Below are 19,729 nucleotides of genomic sequence, written 5' to 3' on the forward strand. Positions count from 1 at the left end.
ATCCAAATGTGTATAAGTATATACATATGTACATATACATAAGTATATATTATAGAACATATATATGTATTTTTTTGTATTTATCATAAAATATTTTTGGAGTTTTTATTTATTTTAATAATAGTAGATTTAGAAACTTCTCAGTTTAACATGAAACTCCTAAAAGTATGCTACATATTTTTTACAACTATATTTTGAGAAATTCTAGAATTTTACTTCAGTACAGCATATTATATTATCATACCTTACAACTACAATGCAGCCCGAACAAAGCATCTAGTTGGAAGCCAAGTTACTGTCATTCAGTGCTTATAAATATGTAAGTCCAAATCCTTACTAAACCGGAAACAACTTTTGCTGCATATGCTTTTGTATTTACATACGTACAGTGGTATTAACTAAATAATAAATATTACGGTGCAGAGCTATCAAGCTCACGAAATTGTCGACTTTTTTCTTTCCTCCTTTTTTGAACTACTTTTTCATAAAAAGAAAACTTTTAACATATTTTTAAAAAAAAAATACAAAGTTGTACCTTTTATCTCTTGTCTTTGAGCGGCTTCGACTTTTATCTTTGTTCATTACTTCTTTATGTGCCGATCGTCTATGGTTACCGCTGTCATCGTTATAAGTTAAACCCCACGATGACGATTTTGAAATTTCGCTTTTTTGCTTACTCTGTCGTTTATCACGATATTCATCTTCGCTGTCAATGCTGTCGGAACTGTGCGCGCGTTTCCGTTTATGCTTCTTATGTGCTTTTTCTCGTTCATGTTTATGTTTTTTTCGCTTATGCTTTTTGTTATTATCAGTATGACTCTTGCCACTAGTTTGCGCAACATTCATGTTATCGATATCTTTAACTTCACTACCACTACTACGTTTTGTGTTGCTAGTTTCGGTCTTATTAGTCTCCAACGCATCTCTCGCTGTTGATACCTCCACTTCAGGGCTCTCGGACCAACGCCAATTGCGCGAGCTTTGCTTCACATCGCTTGCTGTCACCGCATTCCAGCTGCAAAATGTGCCAAATACTTTAACAATGCTTTGGGTTCAAATTTTACAAAATACCTTAGTAACGGTGTGGCCATATAGGCTTTAATACTGGGTGTTCTATTAATAACCATTGGTGTGTTGTACTTATTGTCTGGATTATTAAACAAATGTAAATAATGACATTTGTTGCCGTTGAGGCATTTACGCGAATTCGATAAACCTTTTGTTTTTAAAAAATAGAAATAGTGTTAAGGAAAAATTAGTAATATTAACGTGTTTGAATAAAAAACATTGTTACGCAGTATTTGCATAATAACATGTACGGTAATTTTTCTTTATAAAAGGATACCATCCTAACATGTCGGCTTGAGCTGTTTTGCTTCACGTACCACAAATTGCATTACGCCACGTCTGTATGTTTGCAAATTCAACATTTAGTTGTTTTCCAGCATAATAACGTCCTTGAAGCTTTATAAAAGCCTTTAGTGCAGATCTTGAAATAAAAAAAAAAAACAATAAATTAACAAATATGATTGCAATAAGACTCACCTTTCTTCTATATACTCGACAAACACATGACCTCGCAAGTGCCGCAGTATATTTCGTATTGCCCGAAAATTCTGTATATAGCCGAACACTTCGAATTCCGGCACCACATCTTCGAAGAATTCATTGTAAGCTTCACATAAATCTTGTTCACTTAACTCCAGGTTGCCATCAGCATTCGCATATTCCCGATGTTCATTTTCCTCTTCCAATAGGGGATGCATAAAGAAGTGACGCACCACAATGACATTGGAGAGTAATGGTCGGCGATGATTGTTAATGCAAGACGGTCCATAACGGCAGCAATTTGTACGTTCATATAAGGCGCATAACTTCTGTCCGGGTCGTGATTCTACCATACGACGTAGTTCTGCTGGCGGCTCACCTCCATTATTGAGAAATGTTTCCATACATTTCATCATTTGCTCAAATTCAACAGCAGCGGCCGCTTCACGTTTTTCACGTTCATCACGTCGCCGTTGCTCCTCTGCTAACTTTGCTAACAATTCCTTTTCTTGCTGTGCGCGTATAGCGTTTGCAGCATCTTCCGCTGCGGCACGTTGCTGTTGTTGCAGGCGGAACTGGCGATGAGCTAATAGGTCACGTCTAAGCCAAGCTTCTTCTTCTGCGTCGTGCAGTCTTTCAATTTCGCGTAATTTCTGCGCTTCAAGCAGCGCTTGCTGTTGTAAAAACTGTTGATAAGCACAATCTTTGAGTTTCTTTGCGTCTTCTATGTATTAAAATTGTTTTAAATAAATTAAGTTCCTTATCAATGTATTTATAAGCATTTACTTACCTTCTTCCAACAGCCGATCGCGTGTAATAGCAGCATTTCGTCTTTTGCGTTTTCGTTGTTGTTTTTTCAATTCTTTTCGCCACGGTCTCCTAATTAAGTGTTAATTTATTTAAAGATAATTCTTATGTTCTATGAATTAACTTAATTAATTATTAAACATGAAATGTAATTTACCTTTTACCCGGCATTTTTGTAAAAAATTGTTTTAGACAATTTCGTCACAACTGCCAAAATCAGCTGATTGATATTTATTGCAGGTATCAACACATAGATGGCGCCATTAAGAGTAAAATCATTAAAAACGCCCGCTTGAACACAGTTGCCAATTACGTGCTTTAAGCACGAATGTAGTGCTTTTTGAAAGGCTCAAAAAAGTCACCAATGCTTTCTTTAGAGATTTTTTTTATTTATGGGTAGTGAATAACAAGAAATATTTGAACGCATAGAATCACTGCACATATTTTCTAAAGAGCAAGAATTCTCAGTAATTTAGAAATGTGTCTACAAAATAAACACTATCCCAATTGAAATTGTTTTGAGATGCTATATCCTCTTGCAAGTCAGAAAAAGCGTTCTTTCGAAAAAATGTATTTGACGGTAAAGAAAAATTTTCTGCTTAAATTTTGATCGACTTTGATCGACAAAGTGCCGGCATTAAAAAATCCTTTTTTTTGTGAAAAACATTACACTTCACGGGGCTTAAAAAGTTGATATTCTTATCAACATATAAGGAAGGGATAAGTTCGGGTGCAAAGGAACAACTCTAGCAACTTGCAAGGATCAAAGCATGTATTTTCAGACGTTCCAAATGTTTATATCAAACTAGATGCAACGTTCACTTTTGATAGCAGTCCGATTTCTGTGTTAAGAGGTCAATTACTTCTTTGTTTATATCTTATGGGGTCAATGACCCTTTTGTTTACATTTAGCCAAGTCCACTGCCTTTGTTTACCATTAGCGAAGTCAACAAATTTGTTAACATTTGACATGGACATGGACATGACCTTTTTCCTTCAATTTGGCGAGGTCAATGAGAAAACAAAACTTTATGCTATTCAATTTTTTGATTTACACTCTAAATGTATGTTTTTTTTACTTTTGCTGAATAAAATTTTTATGAAAAAAAAACAGAAACACAAATCAATTTGATTGTTTAAACATTAGTTTTTTTGTAAAGAAACCTCTGTTTTGGTGCTTTTTTTAATTTAGAAGTTGGCAACCAAACGGCTTGGAATATATGAAACATAACGGAAACGGGATAATTAGTTGCCAAATGAAGTGTCAAATTAATAAATTTGTGCGAAATTTCAACAGTATAAGGTTGCAAATTTAGTGTAGTTGTGAAAATTTAAATTTACGGTGTAAATTAATTATTAAGTGTTACGTTTAAAACAATATAAGACTGAAAATATATCGCTGCTACTTACATATGGTTAAATGGTGTGTATTTAATTCTATACAGCTGGTTAATATATGCAGTAAAACCACTTCAAATAAAATACGTTGCTTGAATCATTTTGGGATACAACAAATATGCGGATACAATAAATATGCATCCGTTGACATTTAAAGCAAAGACATATTTATTATTTTAGAATAAATTGCCGGGAAGTGTGCGTACAAATTCCCAAATATAAATACAATAAATGTTTACAATTAAGTATATTTAAAATTCAATATGTTCACACATATACCGATTTGTACGTTGTTTCATATCTTCTTTAGGCACATTACATTATCCTGAAGCTAAAGCTGTTCCAGATGACGTATTTAAACGATCCCAGTGTGTCGGATTATAGCGAAATTGTATGAGAATTATGAGGTAGCAAGTTGCAGCGCCACAAATCTGCATGTGAGAGAATATAAGTTTTACATTAATTCGAATATTCAACTTCAGTTCTACTCACTGTAAATATTAACGTACGATCCAAATTAAATAGTCCGGCAGCTGTGAACACAACTCGTCTATGTGACAATTGCAACGACAAACGTAACAGACGATCATGTACGGCCGATTCCTCGGATATGTTTAGTATTTTATGAACAATAGCTGCTGTTTTATTGCTTTCCTTAATGGTTTTGCTGCTACCCTCAACAATTAACAAGATTATCACCACATACCACAACATTTGCGTAATGAAAAATGCGAAGAATTCATCGGCTTCAAATTTGTCAACACGACTTGGCGTAATGACCGCTTCTAATATGTAAAAGTCATCAAATAGAATAAATAGAAATGAAATAGCAATAATGGCAAGCATTGGATAATTAAAGTAATCCTCGATTGTGCAACATATGTCGCAAAGTAGATTATGCACATTGCTGACTTGTTTGAGCGCTCCTTCAGGATTGCGACGTACAAGCGAAGTGACGCTGTAACGTGTGCGTGGCGTAGCTGTGGATTGAATAACCGATGGTGCATGTCGTGAAGGCATATTATTGGTACTATGTAGATGTATTACTGAGTGCTTTGGTGAGAGCTTAACTGCATCGTGCTCCTCAATACAAGAGTCGAGTATATCCTGTAGCACCTATAAGACAAAAAAGGATATAAGTTTAATGTATGAAAGCTACCATGTAGAGATAAATTGTTGTTATATCAAACAGTTATGTATCTACATACATACCTCATTCATCATTCTAAAACGCGTACGTGTCAGATGTGTGGTGCATAGAAATTTGAAGACCATAATGCTAATATTTAAATGTGGCAAGGCAAATGTGGTAAAAACTACAAATGATGGCCATATCTCTGCCGAGCGCAATAGCATATAACTGACCAATAGGTAAAAGAAGTTGAACAGCAATAATCCTAACGAAGTAACAAATGAATACATCAGTATTTTGCGATAATCAAGCTTTAGTCCCAAACGCAGAAATATCCCATCCACCACCAAACACTTTTGTATGATTGTGAGCAGTAAATTACGCTGTAAGTATACACGATTATATGCATATATGTATATATATATATTTTGCAATAGAATATGTTACACCAAATTTTGTCTTCTCATATTTCTCTTACCTTAAAGAAAATGGAACTAAAAATCATCACCATTGCTATTATGCCACTTAAGGAGAGCGTTGCATCGCCCAAACGCGTTATGCTAGTCTGAAAGAAGTAGCTAATGATGGAGTCTCCTTCGTGTAGCGATAGAAAAAAACAAAGTACATAGAAGAAGAAGTGTAAAATGCCAGCAGCAAGAGAAAAAGCAGAAGTGCGCACTTCCTTGCTAACACTCAAACGAAATGGTGCCAAACCAATCAGGGAAATATATGCTAACGGTCGAAGTGATTGTAAAATGCTATCCGATTGCGTTAAACGTTTCAAAAACTGCCAGGCCATTATGAAAGTGCACTTTATTATTAAACCGTTCCTTTAGTATGAGTACACAGTGATTATATATATGTAGATATATGTATGTATGCACATATATAGTTTGTGTCCGTATCGCGTTCTCAAATAACCACCTTTTATAGGTCAATGTGAACCGGAAGACAATAATAAAATGCTTTGTAAACGTCCGTAAGCGTCGCGCACTTGTTGATTACTGTCGCGAAATTCCGTATTGTCAGTGAAATACTTCCGAGTTTCTTTGGCATGTCCTTTCAGTTTAATTGTATAAATATTGTATAACGTTATTGTTGTATTGACGCGTCATTGATGAAGTATCGGTTGCTCGGGAGTGTGTAGGAGTGCCGCGCTGACTTTCAATTCCACAAATATGATTAGTGTATGGTGGCGCGGTCAAGAGAGTTTACATGCTACAACGCGTTAAAAGGACATTGCCCGTAATCGAAGTGAATGATGGCTCGTTACAGCCGTAATAAGCTACAATTGCTATCAATATAACAAATGACTATTGGATTGTGACACAATTTGCACCAACAAAAATAATGAGGAATACGCTTACTCATATACATACACACATTCAGGTAAGTCAAATTAAGTATGATTTATTTTAATATTATTGTTTAATATTCCTTCGGATACCCTTTAAATGTTAGATCAGCTTGACAAGTTGGGTGAATTTAGTAATGTCCGTCTGTCTATATACGCTACTTAGTATCTCAGTTTTTGAGTTATCGATCTGAAAATTTGTAGATGTTATTTTCTCTCCAAAAATCTGCTCATTTGTCCGAACCGACGATGCATGTCCACTATAGCATATAGCTGCCATACAAACTGAACACCATGCCCTTATATGAAAAACTTTTCTATTTGACAAGATTTCTTCACAAAATTTGGCGTAGATTATTGTCCAAGGCGAAGCTATAATGTCCATATACATATATTGTTGTGATCAGCCAGCTATATTATTATAGCTGCCCTAATAACTGATCGATCAAAAAAATGGCCTTATATGGAAAACTATTTAATTTGACAAGGTATCTTTGTGAAATTTGACATTGATTATTGTTGTTGTTGTCATTATTGTCCTAGATAACGGTACGCTCTCCGATCAAATTGTCAAGACCACTATAGCATATACATATGTATCTGCCATACAAACTTACCGATGAAAATCAATATCCTGTATGGAAAACATTTTTTTTGTTTGTGAAACGTTTGATAGTAAAAAATCGAGTTTTGATAAAATTCAATATTTTAGCTCTTTTATTAATTATCATGACATAAAGTTTACTTGCAATCACACCTACACACATATGTATTTGATTAGATATGTATGTATGTTCACAATTGTACTTTATTTACTGTTTCTAACAAATTCACTATACATACATATATACCTAAAACAATTCCTTTATGCTTAACAAAAATGTTAAACAATTAAAATCTGCATTTTCATCACATCGAGATATAACAAAGTATCTAAATATGTATATAACTCATAATTTCGCTTGCACTTTTGTTTGCATTTCAATCGTTCGTAAGTCCACTGAAGCTTCTGAATATATTTCAACAATTACATACATACTTATAGAAACGTGCCTCACAAGTCTCTGACATTAAATACACAAGAGATAATAAATAAATAGCATACATACACACATATATATCTAGAAAAATTTTACAATATATAACTTATGAGTATTAAAAATGCTTTAAAAATCATTAAAACGTCTACTTTATCCAGCAACTGTTAAATTTGAGACGAGACTCCTTATTGGCATTGTATCGTTCTCTTCCATCGGCGCGAACGGACGTTCGGGTGCATTAGAATTCGTGAATTGTAGAAGTATAATTAAGTAGGTGGTGAGTGCGCCACTTATCTGCAATTAAGATAAGTTATATATTCTTATATTAACAATTTTGCAAGGATATTAGGATAATAATATAATAAAATTATTATTTTTTTATAATCTTTTTATACCTGCATTTCTTTTGACCTACCGTGAAATAAAGCGTGCGGTCGATGTTGAAGAGTCCAGCGGCGGTGAAGTGGATTTTCAAATGCAACAATTGCAAAGAAAACTGTTGCAGCTTCTCCTTTAATTCCGCATTTTTTGCCTTATTGAGTAGTGAGTGCACAATGCCACCGGTTTTTTCGCTCTACAAATGAAATGAAATGAAGAAAATAAGCACTTTTTTGCGTCTGATTTTCGATTATTATTACTATCCACCTTTTTAATAGCCCGATTACTGCCCTCCACAATGGATATGATCGCAATGACATACAAAATCATTTGACATGAAAAGAAAGTGACGAATTCCACAGTCTTGAATTTGCTTTCGTGCGCCGATTTGCCCAACAATGTCTCCAGTACATAGTAGGCATCAAAAACGATGATCAAAAATGCAATCGAAATGATGGTCAGTAGTTGATAGGTGAAATATTTATTTGCTGTTGATGCGGCATCACAAATCATATGATGTATTTCCATAGATTCCTGTATAATCTCGCAAGGATTATTTGTGACTATGGTGTACATGGAGAATGAGTCCAAACATTGTAGTGAGCGTTGCTTCGGCATTGGTTTGACAATGCTATTGTCCCATTGATGTGCGAGTTTCTTTAAAACCTGAAAGGGAAAGCTCTGTTAGTTACAGTTGGAGAATATACAATTTCAAAGTTGAGGTTATGTCAGTTGCACTTTTAGACAACACGATTCGGAAACACACCCTGCGACGAGTAAACTGAATCGCTTCATTACAATTAACAAGAAATTTAAGAGTTGTGGCCAAATTAGTCTGATAAGCTCAAATTCATAAGCATCCGATGACTATAACTTATATAATATTAGGTAAAGCATAGGAATCTCGAATGTCTGGTAGATTTCAAAGTACTTGATGACTCAAATTGCAATTAGGACTGAGTCGATTAAAAAAAAAAAATATTGAACCAATCGTTACAATTCTTTAAAAACTTTCAAGGCATTGAAGTCGTCACGGTAGCCATTCTCCAGAATATCCTTGGTGCATGCTGCTTGGATACCCTCTGTCGTCTCAAAATGCTTGTCTTTCATCGGCCTTTTCAGGAAAGGAAACAAAAAAAGTCCGGGAGGCCACATCTGGGTTGTAGAGCGGCCGCGGAAGCATTGGAATGCCGGCTTTGGTTAGGTAGCTGTTCACAAGAAAGACGGTGTGAGCCGGGGCGTTGTCGTGGTGCAACTTCCAATCGGCTGTGATGTCTTGTCGGAACCGATTGACCATCCGTTTGAGTCTTTTGAGGACCTCCACGTAAAACTTGGCGTTGACGGTTTGTCCAGGAGGAACAAATTCATGGTGGACGATGCCTTTGATATCAAAAAAGATAATGAGCATCGTTTTCACTTTGGATTTGCTCATTCATCAGCGACCTCACCCGGTCTTCTTTTCGGTTTGCAATTTTTGGATTTTTTTTATTTAATTTTTTATTCCACTCAATAATGTTGATAGGTTGATAAGTTAGAAATAGAGGTGTGTATTGCGATCTTTGTTGGTTGACGATCACGCAAAAGCATATAGTAAAACAGATAAAAATAAAATTTTCTACGATATTTCATTCATTGCTTGCATAGCTCATGCAATTCTCCACCGGTTTTCGCACAAATACTCAACTTTATTCAAGGCGCGAAAATATTGTGTCAGCTTGTAAATCATGGCATAATACAATTGTACCAAGCCACAAACGAGTAAGTGTGGCGCGTAGTATGCCACCGCTGCCGGAAGGCTTATATAAATGTTATTGCGCGCCAATATACCGAACATACTTAATTGAAAGTAGAAAATAGTTAAGGCAAATATAGCCAAAGCAAAGCGATTCGTATGCGTTGCCACATATTTCTGCATAAATGACACGCCCACATTGAAAAAACGCTCTTCGATTCTATGCATATGCCTAACGAGCGTACACAGTCTCTTGCGTTGCACGAAGCAAAAGCCCATCGCGATCACATTACCGACGACGCCATTGTATTTCTGCATTGAGTCCGTGAAGTGCGAAACAGCCGATGTGAAAAAATAATCGATGACCGTGTGATGGTGCAGAATACTATACATTATATTCACGTGCAGAAAAATGAAACGCGACACCATAGCGAAGTAACCGTAGGTCGAAGTACACAAAATGTGCCTTCGCGTCTTGGACGATATGATGATATGATATGGCGTTAGGCCGAAAAAGTGTGCGAATAGGAAAACCACACGTAAACTCGCGTAAATATTTGCAGGATTTCGAAAGTCACGTCTCAAATTGCGCAAGCCGTTCCAAAAGCGGCGAAACATTTCCGTCGTGTGTGGTAAAAGTATGCGAACTTGGCGTCCTAGTAGTTGTGACTAAATGAAAGTGAAATTAAACTCCTTCAAAAAGGTGCATTGTCATTTAGTGCTGATAAATACGGGGCACACTTAAAAACAGAATAGTAAAATTAATAACTTAAATAAATAAAAATAAGGGAGGATAGTGTTCGTGGCGGCCGAAGTGAGTGATTTCAATTTGTGTGTGAGAAAGTAGTAAGTCGACGCGAACGAAGAACGATAAATTTTTTTTCTTCGGGTCAAAGAAACAAAAGAATCAGCTGTCGAAAGGAAGTCGAATTCGTTATTAGATTTCTTATCCAAAGTCTTTGGCATCAAAGAAACAGAGAAATGAAAATATCAGCTGTTAAAATGACGTAGAATTCGTTTTTAGTTTTGTTATCTAAAATCTTAGGCATTGGAGAAATAGAGAAACGAAAGAATCAGCTGTCGAAACGAAGTTTAATTCGTTTTTAGATTTCTTATCCAAAGATAATCTGTGGAAACGAAGTCGAATTTTTATGTAGTTTTGTTCAAAATCTTCGGCATTGGAGCCACAAAAGGATCAGCTGTCGACACGAAGTATAATTCGTTTTTAGTTGTCTTATCCAAAGTCTTTGGTATTGGAGATACGAAAGTATCAGCTGTTAACATTACGTAGAATTGGTTTTTAGTTTTCTTATTCAAAGTTTTCGACGTTGTATCCACTGACCACGCATCATGGTCGAAATTTGTATATTTTGCCTGACTGTGAAACGTTCAGGTCTAATTGCGTTATGACATTTGTCGAGGTTACACTCGGCTTACTCCCTACATATGCATAACCTTTACGATTATGGTCGACTATTGAAAATATCCGTTATTTGAACAAGGTTATGGTACCCTGGTGGTATGAATGACCTACAATAAGTTCATCAAATGGTTATGGTTATTGGTATGCAATTTAATCTTTGCTTTGATATTAGTGTCATATTTTGCTATCTTCGATATTCACATTTATAAGCAATACAAATATAGTCAACAAATTAATTAACTAATTAAATTGCACATTTCGAGCATAGAACGACAAATACCACTTCATACACATATGTACATGCTCACAAAGTACTCAAAATTCGACGCGCGTTCGCTCACCTTGTTTATTAAACCGAAGTGCTGCTGCAAACGGAACAGAAACGTGGAAAATAACACAACAACACTTAATAAGAAGACATGCGGCATGAAGAAGGTAATCATCGCTTGGAATGTCGGCCAAATATCATTGTGAAAGAGCATCCAAAAGCAACTGGACATGTACGAAACATTCAAAGTGATCACCAAGAACATTTTCAAGTGTGTCAATTTCATAATATATTGATAATTGAATGCCACACCGAGATTGTGAAAACGTCGGTCCACCGCCCCGATAGTATTACATAACGAAACTATAACGCGACATTCACTCAAACTAATGCCGAACAGCGTCAACATGCCCAGCAGCCCGATGAATTTCTGCAATGTGTCGCCGATTTGTGAAATCTCCGATTTGAAGAAGAAGCCCACAATGGACGCCTGCTCGGCCAGCGAATGTATGAAGCAGTACATGAAGAAGATCACTTGCAGCAGCGTATTCAGATAGCCCAGCTGGCTGATGTGCAATGTGCGCTGTTGACCGTCATCGCCCGTCCGTAGGCGAAATGGCGTTAAGCCGAGCATGAAGTTGAACCAGATTAGTGTTTGTGCAGCGCCAATGGCATCACTCGGGCTGAAGAGGTCCTTCCAGAAGTGCATGGCGTACGAGCAGTGAGCGATTTAATTTCTTTTGCGGGCACTAAACCGTTACGACTCACCGTTTGCGGTATTTATACGAGCACTGTGGCTGTACTTTGTGAGCAAGTGAATGACATCTGTGTGCTTTAAAATTTATAGAGTTATGATTGACGGCTTTGAAACTATTTAATGGTTATTAATTTATTAGTAGAAAGAAAAGAAAAAGTAATGAAGAATTGCCTTTTTAGGAATTTTTATAGACATTGAAATTAAGAGCACTATTTAACACATGCAGCAGTCGACGTTGTTGTAGAGGTTTGAGGAGAATCTCCACTATGTTAAGCGATTCTAAACTTCCAAAAATTTAGTTTTGAAAAACTTAAAAAGCGGTTCAGATAAGGATCTCTCAGTTATGAATTAAAAAAAAACGTTTTTTTAAGTATATAGCAAATGGTTTCGGAGATATTTGTATGATTTTTTTAACTTAGTAAAACCGGCTCTAAAACTCTTTTTCAGAGTCTGTGAGGAAAATTTCTCGAAAACAATTAGACTTGATATATTTGTCATGTAATGATAAAGGAATACGATTTTTGATAACAATTCCGATTTTGAAGCCACTTGAAGTGTAAATTTTTTCACAAAAAACATTTTTTATGGGTGCTGCCATTTAATAAAAACTAAAAAAATTGGCTAATCCTTTAATAAAGGGTAGTCTTTTCGTATTTCTAATCATTATTATTTTGCTATTTTTCCATCAGTGTAAAACTTTTCTGGTTTCTCGACGAAAAATTGCGACAAGTAAGGGCTATATAGTAGATGCATCAAAACTTCCCAGCCAAGCTCTTCCAGTTTTTGCCGAGTCATCAAAGATGTGTGTGGTCTAGCGTTGTTCTGATAGAAGACGAAGTCCTTTCTGTTGATCAGTTCTGGCCGTTTGTTTTCGATTGCTTGCTTCAATCTTATCCGTTGTTGACAGTAAAATGTAGAATCAATCATTCGACCAGGCTGGAGCAGCTAATAGTGGATGACACCTTTCCAATCCCACCAAGCACTCAGCATAACCTCTCGAGGCGTCAATCCTGCCTTTGCTACCATTTGTTGAGCTTCACCACGCTTGGACCATCTTTTTCGCACTTATTATCGTATTTGATCCACTTTTCGTCTCCTGTTACCACTCGCTTCAGAAATGGTTAGATTTCATTTCATTTCAGCAAAGAATCGCAGATGTTAATTCGGTCCATTAAATTTTTCGCACACAATTCATGTGGTACCCAAACAACAAGCTTCTTGTAGTCATCCTTTTTTAAATGGTTTAAAACCGTTTGATGATGAATGTTAAGTTCCTTAGCGATGTCATGGCTGCTTATGTGACGGTCCTGGTCAATCTTTTCAATAATTTCATAGACTTCTTTCAGCGATAGGTCGACCAGAGCGAGGTGCATCTTTCACAGCGAAATTTCTAGAACGGAAGCGAGCGAACCATTATTATGCTACACAAAGCATCGCCTCCGTAAATTTCACAAATTTCATTGGTGGCTTGCGTAGCGTTCTTCCCTTTTTTACACAAAACTTTTAAAATATAGCGAATTTCTTTATTATTTTCACTCATTTTTGAACAGCTGTAACTTTTTTTCAACTTCCCCAAATTTAATTTTTTTTTGGTTAAATGAAGCTTAAAATCGCACCTTTCCTTTATGGTATGACACACCAAAGTGATTGGTAGCACTATCCGACTGCAACGACATCTATTAACAAAATACGAAAAGACTTTTTCGACTGCACATTACATATCTGTATTCACCTCTAGTGAAAACTTTTTTTTGTGCGATATGAGATAATTTTAAGCTGAAAATTCTACCTCACCTTCAGATATCCTTTTTTCGGAGGTCCTGGCGATCCACTACAGAATCAAGGGAATCCAAAATTTTTCAAAATGAATATCTGTCTTTTATAGGACATTAGTAAATGAATACAAATGTAGTAAGAGTACTTCTTCGTAGAATTTATACCCTAATATTTTTTCGGTAACCCGGTAACTGGTATTTAGTAGTAGTTTCGTAATTTCAATGAATCTATTGATAAAACCTCTCCTAGCGCACTTAAACTACGATAAGAGTTTTACTTTGCGAAATATTTTGCCTATTTTCCGATCTTTTGACTAAAGAGTATTAAGGCCGACTTCAACAAAACTGGAGTAGGTCTGTTTTTTAAACTAGATGAAAGTTTAACAGTTGCTTATTGAATCAACCATTGTTGCACTCAAACTGTTATTTTCGTTTTGCGAGAGTGCTTTATGAGATACTTGTCATAAATTAAGTGTAAGATGAAGTTGTTGGCATAACTTTAAATTATTTATTGTGTGAGAGAGAACATTTAATACATGTGCACCGTTAGTGAGTTAATGGCGCTTATTTATTAACTCATTATGGTATATTTCTCAGTTTTTTTTCAGCATAACTTTTCCAATATTATTGATTTGTATAAACTTCAATATTCATGAAACTATAGCTATGTTGTTTGCCCCTCTCTTTTCTATTTATTTAATTGTCAGTTGTCCTTTGGCATTTCTGCTAATAGAATTGCATAGCTGAAGTAGCAATAAATATAGTGTTTTACTCCTGCAATATTTTCATTATGCAAAAGGATATTTATACTATATTTATCTATAATTTTATGTACGCTTTTGCTATACCTTCTCATTCTGCTGCATTAAGGTAATTGATTTTTTGCAATTTTTGTAATGCGATATTTATTGCTTCAATATTTCCTCTCTCCACTTTTCTGCCATTTACCTGCTTAGTGGAAAAATATTCGTAAAATATATTTATGTATGGCTAAGAATTAGTTTAAACTATTAAGTTCCTTGATACGAAGCTTTTCAAATGAAAATAGCACTGAATTTAGAGTTTGTCACAGAGAAAAAAAAATTATGTTTAGAAAATTCCCATTGGGTGCAAAATTTGCAAATAAATAATTAATATTCTATCCTATAACTCTGTATTTTTCATGAGCTTTTGAATACCCAAAAGTTTAAGAAACGCACCACTCTAAAACTATTAATAGATTTCTTCCAGGTCAGAAAATAGGATAATATGAAAGTTGGAAAAACTGGTTTTGTGGCATTTCTTCACTTAAGGATCTCAGAATGTTTTCGAGAATAATATCGGTATGGGGGTTGACAGCTTCAACAAGAAAAGAGTGGAAAGAGTTATGAACTAAAAAAGTTAGCTATTTGTAAATGATCAATGTAGCAGAAAACTTTTCTGTAGAATACTGACGGTTTGACAGTCCTTAACCGGATAAAAATTCCTGCTCCGTTTCGATTACGTAGACCCGACTGTCACGGGAATGGTTCAATCTTAGTATTTTCTTTTAAAATGGCGTGTGTCTAAGATAGATCTTGTGTTATTTTTCTTTATTGGCCTAATTGTAGGCAACATTTTGCGTGATTTTTTCTAGTAGTTGATATTTAATGTTATTTTTTATAGATTTCAACTTATCACCAAGTGAAATTAATTTAATTCTTGTTATATCCTACGCTTCACATTGATTTTTCTCATCCAGGTGAATTCTGCTCTTTCTCTACCATCAATCTGGTTTCTTACAGAAAACATGTTAACGGTGTTACTGTCTCTTGAGTTTATAACTTTTCTCTCCCAAACAAGTGCTTTTGAATTACTTAAAGAGTTTGCTTTTATTTCAGTAATTTGTTTAAGCTTTTGCCAAAACAATAATACTCTAAAAATTAAAAATTCAACCAAATAAATATTGCGTGACTTAGACATAATAATCAATACATATGTATACACCTGTTACTCTCCGAATTGAAGGACATTTTAAAACGAGAGTGCGTGTTTTGCAACATTCTAACTCGTTATGCAGTTTTAATTATGCCGTTAAAAACAGTTAACAATAAGTCTGCCACGAAAATGGTAATACCCTGAAGGAAACTTCGGAGACCCCTAAAAAATGTATATCTATACTTTCTATATATGCTTAGCGTGACGAGCAGAGTTGCTATAGACATGGCCGTCAGTTCGGCTGTTTGTATATGCGCGAACTAATCTCTCAGTTTTTGAAATATTGATCAGAGATGTTGCACATGGCCTTTTTTCTCCAAGAAGCCGCTCATTTGTCGGAACCACTATATAGTTACATGGTATACAAACTGTTCGATAAAAATCAATTTTTTGTATGGATAATTTTTTTATTTCACAAGATATTTTGACGAAACTCGGCATGAATTATTGTCCAGCACACATTACTCAGATTGAATCACTATAGCCTATAGCTGTCATGCAAATTGTTCGATCAAAATCATCTTGATTTTTTTTTGTTTTTTTTGTGAAGGAAATGTTTTTTGAACATATTTTCTTGTTTTTGGCTCAGCATCACTTAATATCAAATCACAAACGATATCTTATGCCCCTAATTGTATACCTTATATGAACGCTCCAAGTCCCTACTCACTACGTAAATACTTTTTTTGGTAAATGGGTCTACAACCGCAACGAAATACTATGCAATCCTTTATTGGGCTTCGCTGTTCCCTTTATTATTTCATTAAGCACACCATTTTATTAACGGTATACTTATGCATACATACACTTAATTGCTTCGGAATAACTCCCTGATGTATTGCTTACTTAGTGCCTAATATATGTGGTTTACTAAAGGGAGAAGTTGATTAGCAAATGACTGGCCAAACGCTGCACTAGTTAACGAGCGTTAAGTAAAGAGTTAACAAGTGATGGGTTTTTGTGGAAGATCTAAGTATATGGTATGTGATATTTAGTATGCCATAAAAATCGCTAAAATTACTTATTAGACAATTAGTCTCTAACTTTTATGACTGTTGCTAACATTTTATGGTGTATATTTTAGCAATGATTTCAAAAAGTAAACATAGTTCTACCAATAACTTGTTAGCGATTAGATCATCATTCTTGTGAAAATTAATAACAACTAGGCTGAACCCGGATTGTAACAGGCAATGACAAGCTATAGGCGCACTTTTGCTGAATATCGCTTGCAAGTTAGAGAATTGTTCGTATTTAAGTTCGATATTCAGCTTGTAAACATAATTAATTTGGTATTATCAAATTATTTTTGAAAATCAGACTTCGCTAGGGTAGATCGCAACGTTTTCTCAATGATCTCAAAGAAGAATGAATCACCCCTTCCACAAGCGTAATAACATTTGCACAGTCTGTGCATTCGGTATTATTTATTACGATAAATTCAACTCTGTTTAGAACTCTTCAAACATCATATGGTTTCATATACTATAAGGTCAACATTTCTTCTTTTAATGATCATTAGGTGTGTGCCTGCGTTATAACGCCTGCCTTGCTTCCATATTCAGTAGTGCGCCTAAGTGTAGGCAATATTTAAGTTTTTTATATTGACACATCACTGTTTAGCATATTCCTAAACCGGGCTCAATAACAAATTAAATTATGGCTGTTCATTTTAATTTCGTTTCTTAGACCAATTTTAATAATTTCGACTCGTTCTATGTTTTCATAGCAATAAAAAAACGGTTGCTCGGTATTTTGCATATTCTTATGCCCACCGCAACCCCTCTCACCTTATTCAACATAGTTAGTCGCATTTCCAGTATTTTCACAAAACCGTGATACATCGCCGTAGCGATCGAAATAACCGTGTGTTGCAACGTAAAGACGATATAAAGTGGCGTTGACGGTTCTAAGTTAGCCGACTTCAGAAGCATAAAATTACCACACGAATACACTGTGTCCACGGCAAACAGCAGCAATATGCTAAAATAAGAGTAATGCAACAATTTGGTGTAGATTATTTTTACACCAACTTTATGTAACATAAGATCAATATCCTGTACTGTGCGTAAACTGTACTCTAGACGGCGTTTCGGTAGCATAGCTGTAATATATATGATCGTAACACCGATCAAACCGCTCAACACTTGCAATGTATCGCCGAAACGTGAGATGCCAGTGTTAAAAAAATAGCCCGCAACCGTTTCGAAATCATTGATCAGCGTCAACACATAACATGCCACATAGATGGTGATGTGCAGAAACGTGTTGATATAACCGAAAATGGATTCCTTCAATTTCTTATTGCCCGCGCCGTCACTTTTGATGAAGAACGGCGTGAGACCGTGCCAAAAAGTGATCACGAATAACGGCTGCACGCTCTCGTATAGCTGTTGCGCTTGAAAGAACCGACGTAAACCGCTAACACGCTGTGGTCGTGTGGCGCGCACTTCCTGTGCCTCAATGCCGTTCGTATCTTCGTCCATTCGCGTTGACTGCACCGCGTTAACTGGCCGAAAGTTGGCGTGTTGTTGTGACTTTTTAACTCAAGTCGGCACTCAACACGCCTAGGCGCGAGCGTACGCTTGTGTTGACATTAACGTATGTATGTAATGTGGTGTTTGTGTTTGACCATCAGTATTGGTCGCAGTTTTCTCCATTTCTAATGAATTGTATATCCTTTCACTACTTTTTCTAATAAAGTATCCGTTTTCATATGCAAATTAGTGGCGGGAGTTTGCACAGCGCCACCTCACACGATATTACCATATTTATCTGCACTGGTATTTAGGTGCCGACATTGATGTCGATTCTTGTCACTGACCCACCTGTTGCCACTTTTTTTTTGGATTACGAGCACACCCATCAGCGTCTAATCGCCCACTAAAGTGGACGCTAGTTATGCGTGTGCATTAAACAGATTGTCAACTAGGTTGGCCTGGCATATAATGGGTTACCAGTTTAGGATTATTACCGATGTTAGCAGCATGTTTTGTACAGGAGAGCTTCCTATCTCACAAATAACAGTTTTATGTTAAATTGAAAATTGTGTTCTGAAAAGTTTTTATCGCATAAAATATAGGTTAGGTAATGTAAGCTTAGGTTAAAATGATTGCACCAAATACTATCGCTAGATCATGAAATACTTGTTGTTCGCCTACATGCTTGTATAGTATCAGCTTTCATTCAATCGCGGGCGAATGAGTTTCGATCATTGGCGAAGAATAATTACCATCACACTACCTTCAGAGAATAGTTCTGTAAAAAAAATTTTTTTGCGCTTCTCTACTCCATATGATCTTCCACGATTACTAACGTTTCGAATGTGATATCAAGCGTTAAAGTGATCTTTCGCAAAAAATTAGGTTAGAAGATCTTTATTTTATAGCTAATCAAGTTTACGTAGCATCTTGCAAGGAAATTTTTGATCTACAACTGCTTAAAAAATTAAGAAAAAATTCAAAAGTCCCAAATGAATATCCCTGTAAGTCAGCTATGTACATGAATTGTCCTCAGGCGTCTAAGGAATTAAATATTGACTTGTTGCTCTTTTAATTGCTCATTGCGGTAACACATCGGCGTATAGTACATAAGTACATAGAAGCGCATGCGGGTAATTTGCATACGCGTTTTACGTCGGTTTTTAGTTAATTTAATTTCTCAACACAATTCAATTAAGTACTTTCCTTCGTTATAGTTTTTCATTACGGTACATATGTATGTAAAGGTATATATAGTTACATACCATATATATTTATGTAAACATAAGCCACTGACAGCCACAAACATTAAATATTACATACACACACATATCACCTACTGCCCTTTGTTAATTGATGAACCGTTCTCCTTTCCCTTTACAAAACACTCTCTTTCTCTATTTAGGCTACTAGAGCACATAACCTAAGCACAATACTAAATAAGATAAGTTAGATGAATACCATGTTTGTTTGCCTTGTCCTGCCTGTCTGTCCGTCTAGTTGATTGGTAAATATTTAATGAACATTCTGCTCAGACAAGCTTTTGTTTTTAGTATACTAATCATTTGTTGTGTGCAATTGTAATTTACATATATATAGGGTGGGCCAAACCAAACATTTTTAATTTTTTTTTTAATATTGGGTAGTCGAAAAAGTTTTTTCGTATTTTGTCAATAGATGT

General features: G+C 35.5%; 2 protein-coding genes and 1 long non-coding RNA gene across 7 annotated transcripts in view; 1 reads left to right on the forward strand and 2 right to left on the reverse strand.

Annotated features, from left to right (window-relative positions):
• Positions 1–88: 88 nt before the first annotated feature.
• Positions 89–2,535, reverse strand: LOC120769526 (U2 small nuclear ribonucleoprotein auxiliary factor 35 kDa subunit-related protein 1). Of its 2 annotated transcripts, none has more exons than XM_040096564.1 (7): positions 2,513–2,535; positions 2,339–2,427; positions 1,546–2,272; positions 1,386–1,489; positions 1,072–1,216; positions 536–1,015; positions 89–477 (listed from the first exon to the last, which is right to left on the reverse strand). In XM_040096564.1, the coding sequence occupies exons 1-7, from the start codon at positions 2,524–2,526 to the stop codon at positions 435–437; spliced, it is 1,602 nt and encodes a 533-aa protein (XP_039952498.1). In that variant the 5' UTR covers positions 2,527–2,535; the 3' UTR covers positions 89–434. The 2 variants fall into 2 exon arrangements, with proteins under 2 accessions (XP_039952498.1, XP_039952499.1); XM_040096565.1 differs by having other exon boundaries at positions 89–474; positions 2,513–2,526.
• A 1,168-nt stretch (positions 2,536–3,703) lies between these two features.
• LOC120769648 lies at positions 3,704–6,268 on the forward strand. The gene is made up of 3 exons (XR_005704869.1): positions 3,704–3,778; positions 4,064–5,270; positions 5,371–6,268. It is a non-coding gene; the product is annotated as an uncharacterized LOC120769648 (long non-coding RNA).
• Positions 6,269–7,029: 761 nt separating this feature from the next.
• Positions 7,030–19,729, reverse strand: part of LOC120769342 (putative gustatory receptor 28b) — a 38,385-nt gene continuing 25,685 nt past the window's right edge. For 3 of the 4 annotated variants that reach the window (XM_040096301.1, XM_040096302.1, XM_040096299.1), the window contains exons 2-4: positions 7,925–8,323; positions 7,695–7,853; positions 7,030–7,573 (exon numbers count right to left, since the gene is read on the reverse strand). In XM_040096301.1, the coding sequence (XP_039952235.1) occupies positions 7,430–7,573; positions 7,695–7,853; positions 7,925–8,323 (702 nt within the window). In that variant the 3' untranslated portion in view covers positions 7,030–7,429. Of the gene's footprint in view, positions 7,574–7,694; positions 7,854–7,924; positions 8,324–17,358; positions 18,055–19,729 lie in introns of those variants that run through there. The other variant, XM_040096300.1, reaches the window with a different exon arrangement.

This window comes from Bactrocera tryoni, chromosome 2 (assembly GCF_016617805.1).
Source record: "Bactrocera tryoni isolate S06 chromosome 2, CSIRO_BtryS06_freeze2, whole genome shotgun sequence".
NCBI classification, from domain to species: domain Eukaryota; kingdom Metazoa; phylum Arthropoda; class Insecta; order Diptera; family Tephritidae; genus Bactrocera; species Bactrocera tryoni.

What these genes read in the sequence shown, in the direction of transcription:
- LOC120769526 (XM_040096564.1), bottom strand. An exon ending in GTGGCGTAATGCAATTTGTG is followed by an intron (nt 1,217 to 1,385) that starts GTACGTGAAGCA and finishes TAAAAACAAAAG; the next exon opens with GTTTATCGAATTCGCGTAAA. An exon ending in TCAAAGACAAGAGATAAAAG is followed by an intron (nt 478 to 535) that starts GTACAACTTTGT and finishes TTTATGAAAAAG; the next exon opens with TAGTTCAAAAAAGGAGGAAA.